This window comes from Hyperoodon ampullatus (genome assembly GCF_949752795.1).
Source record: "Hyperoodon ampullatus genome assembly, chromosome: 14".
NCBI lineage: Eukaryota > Metazoa > Chordata > Mammalia > Artiodactyla > Ziphiidae > Hyperoodon > Hyperoodon ampullatus.
In genome coordinates, this window is record NC_136927.1 from 65537467 (window position 1) to 65556355 (window position 18889).

Here is an 18889-nt window from a genome sequence, read left to right on the forward strand (position 1 = left end):
CTGCCCTGGTTGGTTTAAAATTTTTCTCTTTATCAGTAAAGATCTTATCAAATAAGCAATTTGGTCACACTGTGCCTTCACAAAATTTTTGTCATTTTTCTGTGCTTGGGGTTCATTTAGTTTTTTGGATCTTTGGGTTTATATTTTTCATCAGATTTGGAATGTTTTGACCATTAAAAATTTTTTTTTTCTATCTTTCCTTCATTCGCCTCCACTTTGAGGACTCCAATCACATGTATATTGGACTGCTTGAAGTTGTTTCACTGATGCTCTATTAATTTTTTGTTGTTGTCTTTTTTCTCTCATTTCTGATCATTTTTATTGCTATGTCTCCAAGTTCAGTAGACTTTCTTCTGCATTTTCTAATCTGCTATTAATCCCATCCATGTATTTTTCATTTCAGACCTTGCAGTTTTCATATCTAGAAGTTTGATTTGGGTCTTTTTTTTTTCTTAAATAATTTCCATGTTTCTGCTTAATATACACACAATTTCCTCTTTGGAATACAATTATAATAACTATTTCAATGTCCTTGCATACTAATTCTGTTATCTGTGTCATTTCTGGGTCAGTTTCAGTTTATTGTTTTCTTCTCTTTATATGGTTCATATTTTCCTACTTCTTTGCATGGTTGGTAACTTTTCACAGAATGCTAGAAGCTGTGAATTTTGGGTGCTACATATTTAAAAATTCCTGTAAATATTTTTGAGATTTGTTCTGGGATGCAGGTAAGTTATTTGGAAATATTTTGATCTTTTAAAGACTAGCATTTAGGCTTTGGTAGGTAAGATCAGAGCAGTGTTTAATCTAGAGCTAATTTTGCCCCATTCATGAGACAAAGCCATTCTGAATATTCCACAGGTGCCCACGGCTTGTGACGCTTTCTATTCTAGCTATTGAGAATAGTAACTATTTCTGGTCCTGTGTGAACTCTGATTATTTATCCCTCTAAACATTTTGGGTAGTTCTTTCCCCAGCCTTAGGTAGTATTTTTGTATCTATTACTGCATAACAAATTATCCCAAAACTTAGTGATTAAAACAATACTTGTTATCTCTCAGTTTCTGTGAGTCAGAAATCTGAGCATGGCTTAGCCAGCTGCCTCTGGCTCAAGTTCTGTTGTGAGGTTGCGGCTGTCTGCCAGGGTTGTGGTCTCATCTGAAGACTCACTTGAGAGGGACCCACTTCCAAGTTCACTTACGTGGCTATTTGCAAACCTTGGTCCCTCACCTTGTGGGTGTCTCTACAGGGCTGTTTTATGACATGGCAGCTTGCTTCCCCAGGAGAGAGAGAGAGCAACACAGAGTATACCCAAGGCAGAAGCCTTTTAAAACCTAACCTCAAAAGTGATATCCCATCACTTCTGCTATATTCTATGTATTAGAATCAAATCCAGCCCACACTTAACGGGAGGATAGTACACAAATGTGTGGCCATCAGGAGGTGGGAATCACTGAGGGCCATCTTAGTGGCTGCCTAACCACTGGTGGTTTCCTAACATCATTCATGTATTGCTCAGTACTCAGCTGAGACCAAAGGGGACCCTCAGAAGATCTTCAGAGTTCTCTCTTTGTGCAACTCTCTCCTCTCTGGGACTCTGCTCTGTGAACTCCAGCTGCCTTGTCTTCCCTGGACTCACTTCTGTCTCATTAATTCAGAGAGATTGCTGGGCTCCTCCTGGGTTTCCCTTTCCTGCACCATTGCCCAGAAGGTCTCTAGGTGGTCGGCTGGGGCAATAGTAGGGCTCAGCCCATTTGTTTTCTATCTTTCAGGAATAATGGTTCTTCATGGCCTGATGCCCAGTGTCATGAAAGCCACATTCTTCATGTATTTAGCTCAGTATTTTATTAGTTTCAGGTGGGAGGGTAGTCCCTGTTACTCTGTTTGGCTGGAAGCAGAAGTCTAGATCTATGGTTCTTAATAGCTGAGTTTTATTCTCTTGTATGGATATACCACAATTAAACCAATTACCTTTTACAGATATTTTGGGTTATTTCCAATTTTTCGCTATTACCCTACTGTGGTGAATTTCCTGGTGTGTTTATCTTTGCATACTTGTGCACAAAAACATATGGGATAAATTCTTAGAATTACTGGATCAAGTAATTGGTTCAGTGTGTACTGGCTATGCACATTTAAAATGTTGATAAGTATTGCTAAAATGCCTTCTAAATAGGTTGTACTTAGGGCTTTTTTTATATATGCTATGTTTTTCTAGGCCTACTCCTTGTGTAGTTCGAGTTTATTTCTATTAACATTAATTTTAATACTAACACTGGAGAGGTTTTTTTTTTTTTTTTTTGGTCATGCTGCACAGCTTGTGGGATCTCCATTCCCTGACCAGGGGTTGTACCCAGGCCACGGCAGTGAGAGCCCAGGATCCTAACCCCTAGGCCACCAGGGAACTCCCAGAAGATCTATTTTTTAAATCAATATCATTAAGGTTTCATTTTCATACAATAAAAGACACACATTTAAAGTGTGTAGTTCAATGAATTTTAACAAATTTACATCTGTTGTAACCACCACAATCAAGTTATAGAACATTTCCGTCACCCCCAGAAGTTCCCTTGTGCCCCTTCCCAGTCAATCCCTATCCTTCACCCCTGGCCCTGGGCAACCACTGATCTGCTTTCCATCACTATAGGTTACATTTGTCTTTCCTAGAGTTTCATGTAAATGGAGTCATATAGTATGTACTCTTTTGTATCTGGTTCCTTTCACTCAGCATAGTGTTTCCGAGTGGTATTCTCTTGGAGATCTTTTTATTTTTTAAAAAATTTTATTTTATTTATTTATTTTTTGGGGGGGCCGCATTGGGTCTTCGTTGCTGTGCGCGGGCTTTCTCTAGTTGCAGTGTGTGGGTTTTCTCTAGTTGTGGTGAGCGGGGGCTACTCATTGCTGTGGCTTCTCTTGTTGCGGAGCACAGGCTCTAGGTGCATGGGCTTCAGTAGTTGTGGCTCACGGGTTCTAGAGCGCAGGCTCAGTAGTTGTGGCTCACGGGCTTAGTTGCTCCATGGCATGTGGGATCTTCCCAGACCAGGGCTTGAACCCATGTCCCCTGCATTGGCAGGCAGGTTCTTAACCACTGCGCCACCAGGGAAGCCCCATGTTGGAGATCTTTTTATTAATGCTCACAGAGGACCTATTATGTTCCAGGCACTGTGTTAGGCATAGCACATACTTTATCTGTAATGCTTGCAATAGTCCTAGGAGGATTCCAGGAGATTGAGACTTGTCCAAGGTTCTATGGCTGGTCACCCATTTATTTTTTATTGCTGCTCCTGCCCCCAGTCCCAGTTTGAAAGCCCAGATAAATGTGATCTGTTAATGGAAAGACATGAGCTTTGAATCAGAAACAGCTGAGTTCAAATACAAGCTTCAGCCCTTTCCTGGGTGTTAAACTCTGCTTCTCATTTTCTCTCTTAAATAAGGCTAATGACATTTGTCTAGATGTAATGGATGTAAAGGCTCTCGCTCAGGACCTGGCACAGAGGGACAATAGTGGAAACCAGTGTTTTTCTTTCCTGTTTTTCTTAATTCCCCCGTGCGTCAGACTAGCCACACAGGAGATTGTGATATACCTCCAGACACCTCCAGCACAACCCTCATGTATGCAAAGACCCATTAATGTGTTTTCCTGTGCTTTCTCTAACAGATCTGTCTCCTGTGGAGAGATTTAAGGAATTCCAGATCAGGTCATATCCTGTACAGGATTTTAGTTTTCTGAAACTTCTGCATCTCCGGAAAGCCCAGGAGCAACAGGGATCCAGCTTCAGTAGGAAGATTAAAACCTCAGGAAATACTCTCCCAAAGACCTTGGGCTCAAAGATCAAGTAAGCTTTGCCCTTGACAGATAGAATGGTCCAGATTCTGGTTGAAAAGGGGGATATAACTTACAGGGCAGAATGTCAGGGATGCTGGGGAGGGGGCGGAGGTAGCAATCACAGCTTGACCCCAAAGGTTGGGATGTGTGCAGAAGGCAGCCTACAGAGGTCCTAGGTGTGATATGGGGACTGCCTTCCCTGCCTCCAGCTCACAGGGCCCCTTTAGGTGGTGGCTGCTTCCTTTCTCAGGGAACCCATCCGAAGAAGAAGGGGCAGGACACAGTTTTTGGTGATGACATTCTGTTTGTATATCACTGGGCCTTTTTGTATATCACTGGGCCTTTTTGACTCTGAGCTTCTTTTTTTTTTTTTAAACATCTTTATTGGAGTATAATTGCTTTACAATGGTGTGTTGGTTTCTGCTGTATAACAAAGTGAATCAGCTATACATACACATACATCCCCATATCTCCTTGACTCTGAGCTTCTTAAGAAAAGTCTGCTCATTTAAGGGAGGCAGTAGATAAGTGCTTTGGAGTCAGTCCAATCTGAGTTCGAATCCTGGCTTGGTCACTTACTTTAGCTCTGTGTCCCTGTGCAAGGGACTTGACCTCTCTAAGCCTCAGCTTCCTGGTCTGTAGCTAACAGCATCTAAGTCTCAGTTTTGTTGTAAACCAGCAGTTAAATGAGATAATGATAATTATAGCTAACACTTATGGAAATGACTCTGTGCCTGGTACTGGATTATCTAATTTAATTCTCCCAACAACCCTACAACGTAAGTACTGCTATTATCACTCACATCTTTCAGGTGAGAAAACCAAGGTACAGGGAGAGATTAAGTTACTTATTCAAGGTCACATGGATAGAAAGTGGCAGAGTCAGGATTCAAACCTGAGCAGCTTGTTAGTGCTCAGTCTTGCTATCTGGTATGATCGTCATGACAGAAACAAGGTGGATGCACAATGAAGGCTGTGCTTTTTGCCTTTCCTGGAGAGGAAGGGACACTCAGTGGGCACTGGCCTAGAGGCAGCTCAGTGCCCGCCCCTTCATTACATATGAAGTAAAAATATCATACTAATAATGGTATCAGTGTCACAATCTCCCTGGTGCCCGGATCCAGCCTGCTTGCCTCCATAATGAGCACCCTGTGGTTGCTTTGTTGTTTTTACCTCTGATGGATACTCTTTCCAAAGGATCCAGTGTTTGAAATCCCAATCCTAGTTCTTCTGAAGGTAGAGATGGAACAGACAGTTTCTCTGCTGTAAATAGTGAGGAAAAAGGGGACAGGCTGTCCCCACAGTAAAAAATAAAAGACATAGGCTGGGCATGTCCTGGGAGGCAAGAATGGAAGCCTACCTTGTGTATATGTTGGGTGAGTTCAGCTATGTTCTCAGCTGATGAATAATCTTTTCCCTGCCTCTAATCCAGATAGCATACTTTGTCTCTTCCTTCTACCTAGCCTGAGACCAAAGAAAGCACAACAGGATTGCCTGTGTAAAAATCACTCCAAAGTGAACAAAGTACCGAGTCTACAGATCACTGAGGGAAACCCGTTTTTGTAAACAAACAAATGAAGCCATCTCTTCTCTGCCTACCTCTCAAGAAGAGCCCCAACCTCCTGTGTCCCCAGGAGGACAGAGCTTACTCTTTCTCAAAGTAGTCTGTTCCATTTTTAGACAGGTCTGACTTAGAAATCCCTTTCTTGTGCTGAGCATTAAGTCAGCCAGCCTGGACTTCTCACCCATCAGGCCTGGCTCAGGTGCATGTCTTCTCCCTATTAAACCTCTCCAAATCCTGACAGTCGGTTTGTCCAGGGGCTTGATTTTCTGTTTTCTCACCACCTGGGAGAAGGGAGGGGCGATCTCAATATGCAGTTGAATGGGAGCTGCTTATCCAGGGCTTCATGAACTGGCTGTGTTACAAATGAGTTCTCTTTAACAAGGTGTCAAATTGCAGATCCAGGTGTCCTCATTTCATCGAGTGTCCCATGATTGATACGAAGTATGGTGATCTCCCCAAGGAGGCTGCAGTGGGGGCCTACATGAAGATCCACACCGTGGAGCAAGGAGAAATCTTGGTAAGTGTGCAGAGAGCCTTGTTCACAATAGAGTGTGTAACACAAAGGGCAGGGGGTGCTAAGTAATGAGAGTAAATGTTTAAAATCATCCTGTTCGAAATTCGGTGATATTAAGGAATATTGTTGATTTTTTTAAGATATGATAATGGTATTGTGGTTATGTTTTTTAAAGAGTCCTTATGGGACTTCCCTGGCGGTCCAGTGGTTAAGACTCCACACTTCCATTGCAGGGGACATGGGTTCTATCCCTGGTTGGGGAACTGAGATCCCACATGCCACGCAGGGCAGCTATAAATAAATAAATAAATAAATAGTCCTTATATTTAGGAGATACATATCCAAATATTTACAGATAAAATGATATGACATCTGGGACTTGCTTTAAAATAACCCAGGAACAAGGCAAGGATGTCCCTTCTCACTACTCCTATTCAACATTGTTTTGGAAGTTCTAGCTAGTGCATTAAGAAAAGGAAGTTAAACACATACAGATTGGGAAGGAAAAAATATAGCTGTCTTTGTTTGCAGATGACATGATTGTCTATATAGACAATTCTAAAGAATCAAAAAAACAAAACAACAACAACAACAAAAAAGAACAAATAAAACTTCCTGGAGCTAATAAATGATTATAGCAAGGTCACAGGGTATAAGGCAATGAACAATTTTAATTTGAAATAAAAAAACACAATGTCATTTACAATAGTAACAAAAAATGAAATACTTAGGTATAAATCTAACAAAATATGTTGAGGATCTATATGCAGAAAACTATATAACTATAATGAAAAAATTCAAAGAAGATATAAATAAATGGAGAAATATTCTATGTTCGTGGATTGGAAGACTCAGTATTGTTAACATGTCAGTTTATTCCAACTTGATGTATAGATTCAATGCAATCCCAGTCAAAATCCCAGCAAGTTATTTTGTGGATATTGAAAAACTGATGCTAAACTTTATATGGAAAGGTGAATGTAAACAAACTGATAAATCCATACAATGAAATATTATTTGGCAATAAAAAGAAATTAGCGGGGCTTCCCTGGTGGCGCAGTGGTTGAGAGTCTGCCTGCCGATGCAGGGGACACAGGTTCGTGCCCCGGTCCGGGAAGATCCCACATGCCGCGGAGCGGCTGGGCCCGTGAGCCATGGCCGCTGAGCCTGCGCGTCCGGAGCCTGTGGCCGCTGAGCCTGCGCTTCCGGAGCCTGTGCTCCGCAATGGGAGAAGCCACAACAGTGAGAGTCCCGCGTACCACAAAAAAAAAAGAAATTAGCTAAGAAACCATGAAAAGACATGGTAAAATTAAATAAATATTTCTTTTTTTTTGGCTGCACCAAGTATGGCTTGTGGGATCTTAGTTCCCCAACCAGGGACTGAACCCAGCCCCAGCAGTGAAAGCCCAGAATCCTAACCACTAGACCACCAGGGAATTACCTAAATGAATATTTCTAAGGGAAAGAAACCAGTATGAAAAGATTAAGTATTGTATGATTCTAATTATGTGACATTTTGGAAAAGGCAAAAATATGGAGATAGTAAAATGGTCACCAGAGGTTTGGAACTCAGGGGGAGGGATAAATAAGTAAAGCACAGGGGGTTTTTAGGGCAATAAAATTACTCTGTAATTACTGTAATGGTGGATACAAAACATTAAGCATTTGTCAAAACCCATAGAACTTTACAGCACAGAGTGAACCTTAATGTATGCAATTTGTAACAACAACAAAAATCATTTAGGAGATGGGGAGGGGGATCCCCCAGGAAGAAATGCAGACTGAGGAGAGAATCTAACAATATTACAAATCTATGAAACAACTTCAGTGAAGAGGATGGGAGAGAAAGGTCCTGACCTAAGTAACGTTGGAGATGAGTGGAGTCTCTAAGACTGAAAACAAAAGGAACTGCACATGAGCACTGTACTCTATGACAAAGTTTTTTCCATGGGTGTGTGGATTAACAATGCTGATACTGCTGTACGTGTATACTGAAATGTATCAATTAAGTAAATGAATGGCAGAGGGTAGGAGCCAGGTTTTTCACCACTGGAGTGGAAATATACAGATATGCAAGGGGAGGAGGCTAGAATGATCCATGTGGTAATGGGTTAGAGTTACAGACATCATGTGAACTTATGTCTATCCTAATATAGATACAGATGGTTCCATAAAGAAATATTTATAGATATATGTATAAACATGTATCTTTTGCTCTGTTAGCTGACAGGGCCTAGAAGAAATGACACACCAGTAGCAATGAGCACACATAGTGCCCAGATCTTGGTTCCTAATACCTTTCTTCAAAAGAAACAAGGGCTCTTTGGTTGAGTCTAGAACCAGGACAAGACATATATGAGTGAGCCTGGAGCCTTTTGTAGTGCCAGGAAGTAAGGATGTGCTGGGGAGAAAATCCCTACATTGACGGGAGTGGGCATATCAAAGGAACACAGGGGCCAACTGAAAGAGCTCCCAGTGGCCAAAGCTGGAACAATCGGAACAACTAAATAAAGTAGTATTGGATTATAACCCAAAGTACAAAATAAACATCTGTAAGGACATACTGATATAATGCATAAATAATGAATAAATTAATAAACAGGGGAGAAAAGACAAATCTCCCATGCGGAAGAATTCCAAATAATTATGTAGACACTCTGCCCTAAAAGAGAGGGTATATAACTCACCGCTCCTTAGGTGTGGGCTGCACATAGTGACTTCCTTCCAAAGAGTACATGATAGAAAGGAGGAAAAAAAAGAATCATTTCACAGAGGAAAAACCATTGAGTGAGCAGTGCTTCCTCACTCAGGTGATCAAGGCCAAGATCAAGAATAATAAATCATGCTGATAGTATGTCCCCTTAATATGAGATGATAAAAGTGGGATGTGGTGTGATGAAAATGGCATGCTGTGGTCCTCTTCCCAATAACCCATAACCCCAGTCTAATCATGAGAAAAATCAGACAAATTCTAATAGTGGGGCGACCCAAGAAATACCTGACCGGTACTCCTCAAAACTGTCAAGATCATCATGAACAAGGTAAGTCTGAGAAAGTGCCACAGCCAAGAGGAGCCTAAAGGGACATGACAATTAAATGTAATGCTGTGTCCTGGATAGGACTGTGGAAGAGAAAAAGGAAATCTAAATAACTCGTTGGCTTCAGTTATTGATTATGTATCCATATTGGTTCATTAATTGTAACAAAGGTATCACAGTTAATGTGAGATCTTAACAGGAAACCAAGGGCAGGGTATATGGGAACTCTGTACTATCTTCTCAATTTTTCTGTTAGGTCTAAAACTGTTCTAAAGAAAAGTCTATTCATGAAGTCATTACAGTGACTGTGACTGTGAACTTGTATATTTTCCTCAGTGGTCTATACGCATCTCTATAGTAGGGATTGTCTCAGAACCCAGCACAGAGACTGTCAGTTATTAAAATTTCAATAAATATATGTCCATGAATAAAGAGAGTTCCATTACTCATGGAAATCTGGTAAATGTATGTCAGGAGCTCACAGAGCCAGAATCTGAATCTGAAACCTGAATCTGAAAGTGTTGAATAATATGAAAACATAAAGGACATACAAAAGGAAAAAAAAAAAAGTCTATTAAAAAGTAATTATCCACGGGACTTCCCCGGTGGTGCAGTGGTTAAGAATCCGCCTGCCAATGCAGGGGACATGGGTTTGATCTCTAGTCCAGGAAGATCCCACATGCTGCGGAGCAGCTAAGCCCGTGTGCCACAACTACTGAGCCTGCGCTCTAGAGCCCGCTCGCCGCAACTAGAGAAAGTGTGCTCACAGCAACGAAGACCCAATGCAGCCAAAAATAAATAAATAAAATAAATAAATTAATTGTTTTTAAAAACTGGGCTTCCCTGGTGGTGCAGTGGTTGAGAGTCCACCTGCCGATGCAGGGGACACGTGTTCGTGCCCCGGTCCGGGAGGATCCCACATGCCGCGGAGCAGCTGGGCCTGTGAGCCATGGCCGCTGAGCCTGCGTGTCCGGAGCCTGTGCTCTGCAACGGGAGAGGCCACAACAGTGAGAGGCCCGCGTACCGCAAAAAAGAAAAAAAGTAATTATCCAGGGACATCCCTGGTTGTCCAGTGGTTAAGACTTCGCCTTCCAATGCAGGGGCTGAGGGTTCGATCCCCAGGGAGCTAAGATCCCACATACCTCGCAGCCAAAAAACCAAAACATTAAACAGAAGCAATATTGTAACAAATTCAGTAAAGACGTTAAAAATGGTTCCCTTAAAAAAAATCTTTAAAAAAAAAAGTAATTATCCAATAGTGGAGGGGGGATGTATGGGTGAAACAGACTTGGCCATGAGTTGACCACTGTGGGAGCTGGGCCATAGGTGCTGGAGCTGCGTGGGCGGGTGAGCTGTACAGGGAGGGCACGAGGCCTCCTGGTGGGTAGCGATGCACCTCAGTCTTCCTGGAGGTGGGGGAACTGTCTTCTGATGTATGGTCATCGTTGTTGCCATGAACCTCCAGGGTCCTCACCCCGTGCTGTGCTGAGCTCTTAGTGCTCCTGCTCTGGCCTGCGCACACCCCCCCGCCGAGGCAGGGAGGTCAGCCCAGCACTGTCTGGAGCCCCAGGCCCTAGCACAGCCCTCGGTCAATACCGCGTGAGTATTTCCGAGCTTTTCAGCAGCTCTTACTTTTGCTCAGTAAAACCCTGCCTCCTACAATTTTTAAGGAGCTCCGACTCCCGCTTACCCATCCCCCCAAGAACAAACAGAAATCAGCTTCCTTGCCACATGGTGGCCTCTCAGGTATTTAAAGAATGCTGTTATGTTTTTCATTCAGCATCTGTGCCCTGTTAATTATTTTCTTATGCAGGGAAAACATTCCTCCATTCCTTCAGTCTTCATGTGATATAGTTTCCAGCCTTCTCACTTCCGTTTTCCTGCAGTTTCAGTGTCTCAGAGTGAGGTGCTCAGGACTGGACACAGGCCACCTGAGGCCAGGCACCTGCCGTGCATGCAGCCTTGTGGGCTGCCCGCGGAGGAGCCGGGATGCCTGGCACCCTGTGGAGGAACCACAGGGCATACGAGGCGTTGCCCACTGTGGTAGAGGGTGACAGGAGTGGGAGGCTGTGGAAGATGGAACAAGAGGGACTTGGGACTTGATTCTCTAAGCAATCCTGGAAGGCTCGGAGCAAGGCCCTGACTGCCTCATTCACCACACAGGACCCAGAGCAGAGAAACTCCCACCACCAAATAGTCATTAACGTGATCCTGTTGAAGAAAATGCCTGTGGTGTGCCTTTGGTAAAATTCTGTTCTCCCTGCTTTCAAGGCCCTGGCTTCATTTGCAGGAGAATGAATGGTAACAGCTGTGACTGTATTCACCTACCAGGAGGTAGGAGGTCACATTTTCCTTTGGAGGCAGGAGTGTAGAGCTGAGTCAGCCCTGGAAACAGCAGAGCTTGGGCCCTGGAATAAAGAGACCCAGCTTTTGAGCCAGAGGGTGTAGGGGAACCAGCTTCTCCAGGGAACAGGCGGGCTGAGGCCTCAGACTTGGTCAAGACTGGGCAGAGCAGCAGGGAGATGGCAGATGGGCCACCTCACATCTTTTAATTTTTGCTTCTAATTAGCTTGCTGTGTGGCCTTGGGCAAATCACTTTACCTCTCTGAACCTGTACCCTCATCAGAAAATGAGGACATTCACCTGGGTGAGCTGCCGACTCTAATGTTCTATGATTCCGTTGGAGCATTCACTCAGCAGATATTTCTGGAAGATCTATCATGCTCCAAGCGTGGCCCAAGGTGCCAGTGTGGGCGAGTAAACTGACATTATTCTTGCCCTTATGGGGCTAATGATCTAGTCTGGAGACAGACAGTAAACAGATAAAGCAGCAAACACACAGGAAGTTTTAAATTGCTGTTGGGAATGGAACAGAAAGCTGCGTTGAAGGGGGTGGTCTTCCTAAACGGAGTGGTCAGGGAAGGCTGCTCTAAGGCAGCAATATTTAAGCTGGGACCTGAATGACAAAAGGAATAAACTACAGACAACCTGGGGGGAAGAGTGTTCCAGACAGAGGAACAGCAGGTTGAGCCTGAGGCAGAGAGCAGCTTGGCCTGTTGAGGGGACTGGAAGGGAGGGCAGCATGGCTGGAACAGAGTCAACGAGGCAGGAGCCTCACAAGGGTGAGATAGCCAAAGCCTCGGTGGCCACAGTGAAGAGTTCTGCTTTATCCTGGGCGCTTTGGGAAGCTACTTGAAGACCTGACTCCAGCTGGAACGTGTGGGGTGGGGTGGAGGTGGATAACAGTGCCTGCTGACGGTGCTGCCCTCAGTGAGACCCTGGACAGATTGCTGGTTCAAATCCCGGCTCCACCACTTTCTGTCTTGTTACCTTGGGCAGGTTAGTTAAGTTTGTGCCTCAGTTTCCTCAGAGTGTAGTGGTTAAAAGCATGGACTCTAAAGGCAGACCCATCCGAGTTCAAATCCTAGCTTTATTGCTTCCGTGCTGTATGATGTTGGACAAGTTCCTTAACCTCATCAGCATCCTCTGTAAAATGATGATCATAAAAGGACTCACCTCATGGGGTTCTAGTGAGGGTTCCATGAGCTAACACACCCTAAAGCTACAAGAGGGCCTGGGATTTAGTGAAGGCTCATTAAACATTAGCTGGTGCTGTCATCACTGTCATCATCATCGTCGTCATCATTATCATCGTCATCATTGTTATTGTTATAAGATACGTGACCTTTGACAAGTAAACTTCCTTTTTTGAACCTTATTTTCCACATCTGAGGCTGATAATTCCTGTATCCCCGGGTGGTTGTGAGGATTACATCTACACACGTTTCTCCCACACAGTAGGAGCTGACTAAAGAGCAGCCATCTGGCTTCTGTGCAAGGCCTGGCGCTGGTCAGAAGGGCCTTTATGCCCATCGCACTGAGCACAACTAAAGTGGGGGGCTTCACGTCTCCCAGAGCATCCTCACACACACCATCTTGTTTGGACCTTCAACAACTTCATAAGAAAGCTAACACATCTCCATTCCAGTCTTACCAAGGAGAGACAAGGCCAGGGCTCAGAGTAGATGGTCATTCTTCAAGGTCTGGAACCCAAATGGTGGTAGTGTGGGTGAGGGCGGGGAAGGGGAAGCTGTTCCAAACCCTACTTCACATCTCCTTTCAAACTGAGAATCCTTCAGAGACATGCAGGGCAGGTATTTTCACCTCTGTTTCACAGGTGAGCAAACAGTGGCCCAGGGACATATAACTTTGCCCAAAGTCGCATGACAAGTAAACATATGGATCTTTCTTCTGAAGCAGGATTATTCTCAATCCCACACGGCCTCCATAGAACAGAGCTCTTGGTTTATGGCTGATGTCTTCTTTTTTGCGGTACGTGGGCCTCTCACTGTTGTGGCCTCTCCCGTTGCGGAGCACAGGCTCCGGACGCGCAGGCTCAGCGGCCATGGCTCACGGGCCCAGCCGCTCCGCAGCATGTGGGATCTTCCCGGACCGGGGCACGAACCCGTGTCCCCTGCATCGGCAGGAGGACTCTCAACCACTGCGCCACCAGGGAAGCCCTGGCTGATGTCTTCTTAAGCCCAAGACAGCTGGGCATTGTAGGCTCCAGACCATTGACCTCCCCTCCCCTCCTTCCCTGAGTCTTAATAGCCGAGAGGCTGAGTGAGCCCTGGATTGGGGTTTCAGCAGCAAAGACTCTGGTCCTGGCTTTGCCCCATCTCAGAGTGTCTCCTTACAAAGGGGGTTACACTCTGTAAAGCTGTGCCTGTTGACCTTCATCTCCCTTCCAGATATAACTGAGTAGGAATCCACTCCAGGGAGCCCAAGGGGCAACGGGAGCCGCACAGGGACTACCAGTGGCCCCAGAGCCCGTGAGGGACGGAAGGAACTAAGGCGACACACGCTTATGAAGGAAGCCCTGGAGGAAAGGGTGTGGGAGGGTGTGACAGCTGTAAAAGGGAAGATGTAGAAGAGGTGGATGAACTGTCCGTCATAGTCATAAGGAAGAGAAAACGGGCTGGCCTGGCACAAAGAAGAGTCGAGACTGGACACCGGGGAAAGCTTATAAAATGCCGTCGCCCGGCAAGCGACTATGCGAGTGCGACTCTTGCAGAGCCTGCTGCCCGTGAGCAGGACAGCTGACAAAGTGCCTTGAGGGCTCTTCTAATGTGAGGAGCCCCAGGACTTTGATGTCATTAGCAAAGGGAGTTCTGGACTTCTCCCCGTCACTTGCTGAATGACCCCAGATGGATTCACCTCCTGGTCGGGGCCTTGTTTTGCCTACCCTGAAAATCTGCTTGTACAAGTGGATGGTCTCGAACTTTCTGGGATTTCTTTTTTCTAGGGCCTTCACCAGATCCTCCTTCCGGAGAGCCAGCATGACACTCGGCCCTTGATCCTGGTGAGCCTGGGAGCTGAGGTGATACGGATTAGGAAAGAGAAGTTTTGCGAACTGATTGACAGTAAGACAATAGAAAAATTGTCAAAGTTCGAGATCAAGTACCCCAGGTCAGTGCTGTAAATGTGCGTACCTCCCACCAGATCAAATCAACAATTTTTTTGCCTCTTATTTTGGTAAAAGGAAGAAAAAAGTGATGACCTAAAGCTGACACTGGTGGAATGAAACTGATAATTGTTGGTACGCTGGAAATTGGCTCAATCCTTTTTTTTTTTTTTTTGTGGTACACGGGCCTCTCACTGTTGTCGCCTCTCCCGTTACGGAGCACAGGCTCTCAGGCTCTGGACGCGCAGGCTCAGCGGCCATGGCTCACGGGCCCAGCCGCTCCACGGCATGTGGGATCTTCCTGGACCAGGGCACGAACCCGTGTCCCCTGCATCGGCAGGCGGACTCTCAACTGCACCACCAGGGAAGCCCAATCCTTTTGACAATAATTTTAGATAATAATGTTTCAAGGGCCACAAAACTGTTCCTACCCTTTGAAGCAATGGTCTACCTGTGAATTTATCTGTATGTAACTAATTATAGGGAAAGCTACATACACTAAGATGTTCGTAGCCGCCATATTCATAATAGAAAAACAACCACCTTTACCCACATGTGTTACACCAGGGGGATAGTTTAGAAAACTGTGGTACATTCCCTTGATAGAAAGTAACTTTTATTTAAAAATCATAACTAAATGAGTGATAAAATGCTACAAGAAAAGGATAGGGTACAAAATTGTGTATATACATACTATGACTATGCCTTTGTAAAACACATGAGAAAAATCTAGAAGGAAAATGAGCAAAAGTGATAGTATCTGTAGTATTGCCCAATTTGTAATAGTCATTCTCTCTGGAAGGTCGGACTAAAAGGGACTTTCTGGTTATAGTTATATATTCCTCTGATGTGTAATTGGTTTTGTAGTGAGTATGCATTTCTTTTATAATGAGGGAAAAAAAGATATACTTTTTAAAGTTGTTGTCAGGGTATGACATTCCAAGTGGGTTTTTTTCCCTTTATTCTCCAAATGTTTGTTAATGATGATATATTACTTTTATAATTTAAAAAAATTTATCTTGAAAGATTTGATAAAAAAGATTTTATATTTCCCTAGTTTCCAAATTTTCCAGAGTGAATACTTTTTTTTTTGCGGTACGTGGGCCTCTCACTGTTGTGGCCTCTCCCGTTGCGGAGCACAGGCTCCGGACGCGCAGGCTCAGCAGCCATGGCTCACGGGCCCAGCCGCTCCCCGGCATGTGGGATCCTCCCGGACCGAGGCACGAACCCGTGTCCCCTGCATCGGCAGGTGGACTCTCAACCACTGCGCCACCAGGGAAGCCCTGAGTGAATACTTTTATAGTGTGAAAAAAAACCTAATTTTTAGGTAAAAACGAATTTATTGTCTGGACCACTGGTCACAAAACTGTTTTGATCTAACACCGCTATTACTAAGGAGTGTTTGAGTGTATACCCCCTAGAATATATATGTGATATAAATAATATATGTTATTTAATTTATTTTTATTTATTATGCCCATATATTGCTATATGAATATATCATATATTTTATAAACATGCAACAAATAGATCTTTAGAAAGAATAAGACAAAGGTAAATATAAATGGAGTCCTACTGTTTTCTTCACACAGCCCAGTGGATCTCATTCACCTTCCTGGCTGACACCCTCACCCCCACTTTGGGATCCCCAGCCGAGACTCCTGTAGCCGTCCTACCGCTGGTCCCCTGCCTCGGTCTCTCCCTGCCAGATCCTTTCTGCATACTTTGCTCTTGCTGAAACCCAAATCTGGCTGTGTTAAACTCCTGCTTAAAACCTTTCAGTGGTATCTCACTGCCTGTAGGATACAGTGCAGATTCAATGCCATGTAAATGGCCCTTCATTTTCTGGCCCTTCAACTCCCCTGCAGCACCTCCTGCCACCTCTAACCCACTCCAGCAACCCAGGCAGATTGCCTCCTGGACCTGCACATACTTGCTTTTGCCAGTGCAGGCCCCCTGCCTGCAATGCCACCCCTCAATCCTGCTCCTCTCCCCTTTATTTTCTGATAAATTTCTTCTCATTCTTTAAGATTCATCTCCTCCAGCAAACCTTTCATGACTGACCCCAGGCTGGGCTAAGTACCCCTTTCTGTGCACTCGTAATCCTCCCTACGTAGCTCTCACAGTGGCCACACCACGTTATATTACAGCTGTTTAGAGCTGCGTAGTTTTCGCACAGTTTTTCTCCACCACTTGGTCAATTGCTTCGTGAATGCAGGGATTGGGCTTTATCCACCTTTCATCTCTAGCACCTGTACAGTACCTGGCACATGGTAGATGCGTGATAAACGTTGGGTGAGTGAATGAATAAATGAGACACACTCATTAGGGAAAACTGGAAAATGCTGAACATTTAAGAAGGTGAAGACCTTCTTAAATGCATTTGCATTCCTCCAGCAATCTCAATTAGCGTTTTATGTATTTCCTTTCTGTATTTTTTTTTTTACCACATGGCTGTGTACCAAATAGGTATTTATCATTCAGGCACACAGAGCTTCATAATGGAGATCATACCGATTGTACAATTTTGCATCCTCCCTCCTTTTTCTTTTCTTGTGGTGATGCTGTGATCAGACATCGTTTTGTGGGCAGGTGTGGGAAGCAAGTGATTCCTGTGGTTGAGAAAGAGGTGTGAAGGCAAGCAAACCTGTAGAGTTGCTTCAGCTGTGTCCAATAAGCACAAGAAAGAATTTGATATGGGATCCATGTGACCTTGGATAAGTCTTTTCCCTCACTCCCATATGACCTTGGATAAGTCATTTTCCCTCCTCTAGGCTTCAGACTCCAATCTACAAAACAAGAAAATTAGACTAGAACAATGTTTCCCGAAGTATGGATCATATTCACAGAAGGCTTACAAGATGACTTTAGGTGGTACACGGATTGTAAACAGCTATGTATTTATTCTAGTGTGACCTAGAAAAACATGACTAGCTCACTAAACCCACGATTTGACAAACTTGTTGCTTAGAACAAAGCCAAAGTAAATACTTAAGTAAAAGAAACTAAGTAGAAATTTAAAAAATCATTAATAAAATAATAGATGATATGTAGCTATGGTCCAAATTGGGGCAGTTTTGTGAAAAAAAAAAAAAGTTGGGAAACACTGGTGGTTCCTTGCAGTTCAGCGATGCCCCAATTCTGATTCCTGCATACTACCAACATAAAAAATAGCTATTTAGAAAATAGCTACTCAAAAAAGGATTTAAGGGGGCTTCCCTGGTGGCGCAGTGGTTGAGAGTCCGCCTGCCAATGCAGGGGATGCGGGTTCATGCCCCAGTCTGGGAAGATCCCACATGCCGCAGAGCGGCTGGGCCCGTGAGCCATGGCCGCTGAGCCTGCGCGTCCGGAGCCTGTGCTCCGCAACGGGAGAGGCCACAACAGTGAGAGGCCCGTGTACCACAAAAAAAAAAAAAAAAAAAAGAAAAGGATTTAAGGAGCCTTAGCTTCTCACATAACATCTGGTACATGATGGGTGTCAGTTAATGTTGGTTGAATTGAAATTCAGATGTTTATGTAGACTTGAGGGTGGCAGATGTTTGGGCACTCAGCATCTGTGCTGCCCAGTCAGCACTTTGCTGCAATCATCTGCAATGCTGACAGATAGAATTCTCGCTTATTCATTAATTGTTGAACTCATGGCTTTCTAGACTGCTAAAGCAGGCAGAAAATATAAGCATTATCTAGCTCAAATCCTCCATGTTTTAATTGAGGACTGTGAGGCCCAGGAAAGGGGACGTGACATCCTGAAGATCACACAGTCAGTTGGTGAGACACCTGTCCTGTGGATGCTACAGGCTAGATTATCTGAAGCCTCTCCCCCATGTAGAATATGAACAACTGAGTTCACAGGAAAGAAGGGAAATCTCCAAGGGCCCAAATGAAGAGCAGCCTAAAACCAAAGCACAGAGTGTGATCTAGTGCTGGATTGCCAGGCAGGCATGGGGAGGGGTTGTGGCTGAGGGCACCACAGGCTGAAGTGTTGCATCCTGCAAGGACAGATGACACTTTCAGTTCAAGCGAGGCAGAGAGTGGAACTGGAATTGCTGCATGAAGCTGAGGACTTTAGAAGAGCTGCCCCATTTAGTGAAAGGCTAGACTAGAAATCAACGTGACTGTCGGCATCAGGAGGTTATGTGGAATCTTGTCTGTCTTAACTTGGACTCTGGATCAAAAAAAAAAAAAAAGATCCCTTAAGAATCTGTAAGCACGTGCTTGCCCCCTCATAGGTTTTGATGAATTCCTTAGCCCCACTGAGCCTTAGTTTCCATGTTTGTGAAATGGGGTGGTCCTGAGGATCAAATGAGTTAACAAGTGTAAAGTGCCTGGTCATGGTAAGTGTGAAGCAGAGTTAGATACTGTTATTTATTATGTAAGAAATTGGGAGTTAACGGGACTTTTTAGTTGGAGACTATCCAGTGGTGTGCTGGGAAATGTTCAACAAGCAGCTCTCTGGGAGGTGGGAGGTAACCTGATTGGAAGT

The 18889-nt window shown here is 44.3% G+C and overlaps 1 protein-coding gene across 1 annotated transcript in view; it reads left to right on the forward strand.

The window, feature by feature from the left end:
• CNBD2 (cyclic nucleotide binding domain containing 2) overlaps positions 1-18889 on the forward strand; it is a gene marked incomplete at both ends in the record, with an annotated part of 49890 nt that overhangs the window by 28759 nt on the left and 2242 nt on the right. The window contains 3 exons of the mRNA XM_079719651.1: positions 3659-3836; positions 5787-5907; positions 14248-14411. Coding sequence (XP_079575777.1) covers positions 3659-3836; positions 5787-5907; positions 14248-14411 — 463 coding nt within the window. The remainder of the gene's footprint in view (positions 1-3658; positions 3837-5786; positions 5908-14247; positions 14412-18889) is intronic.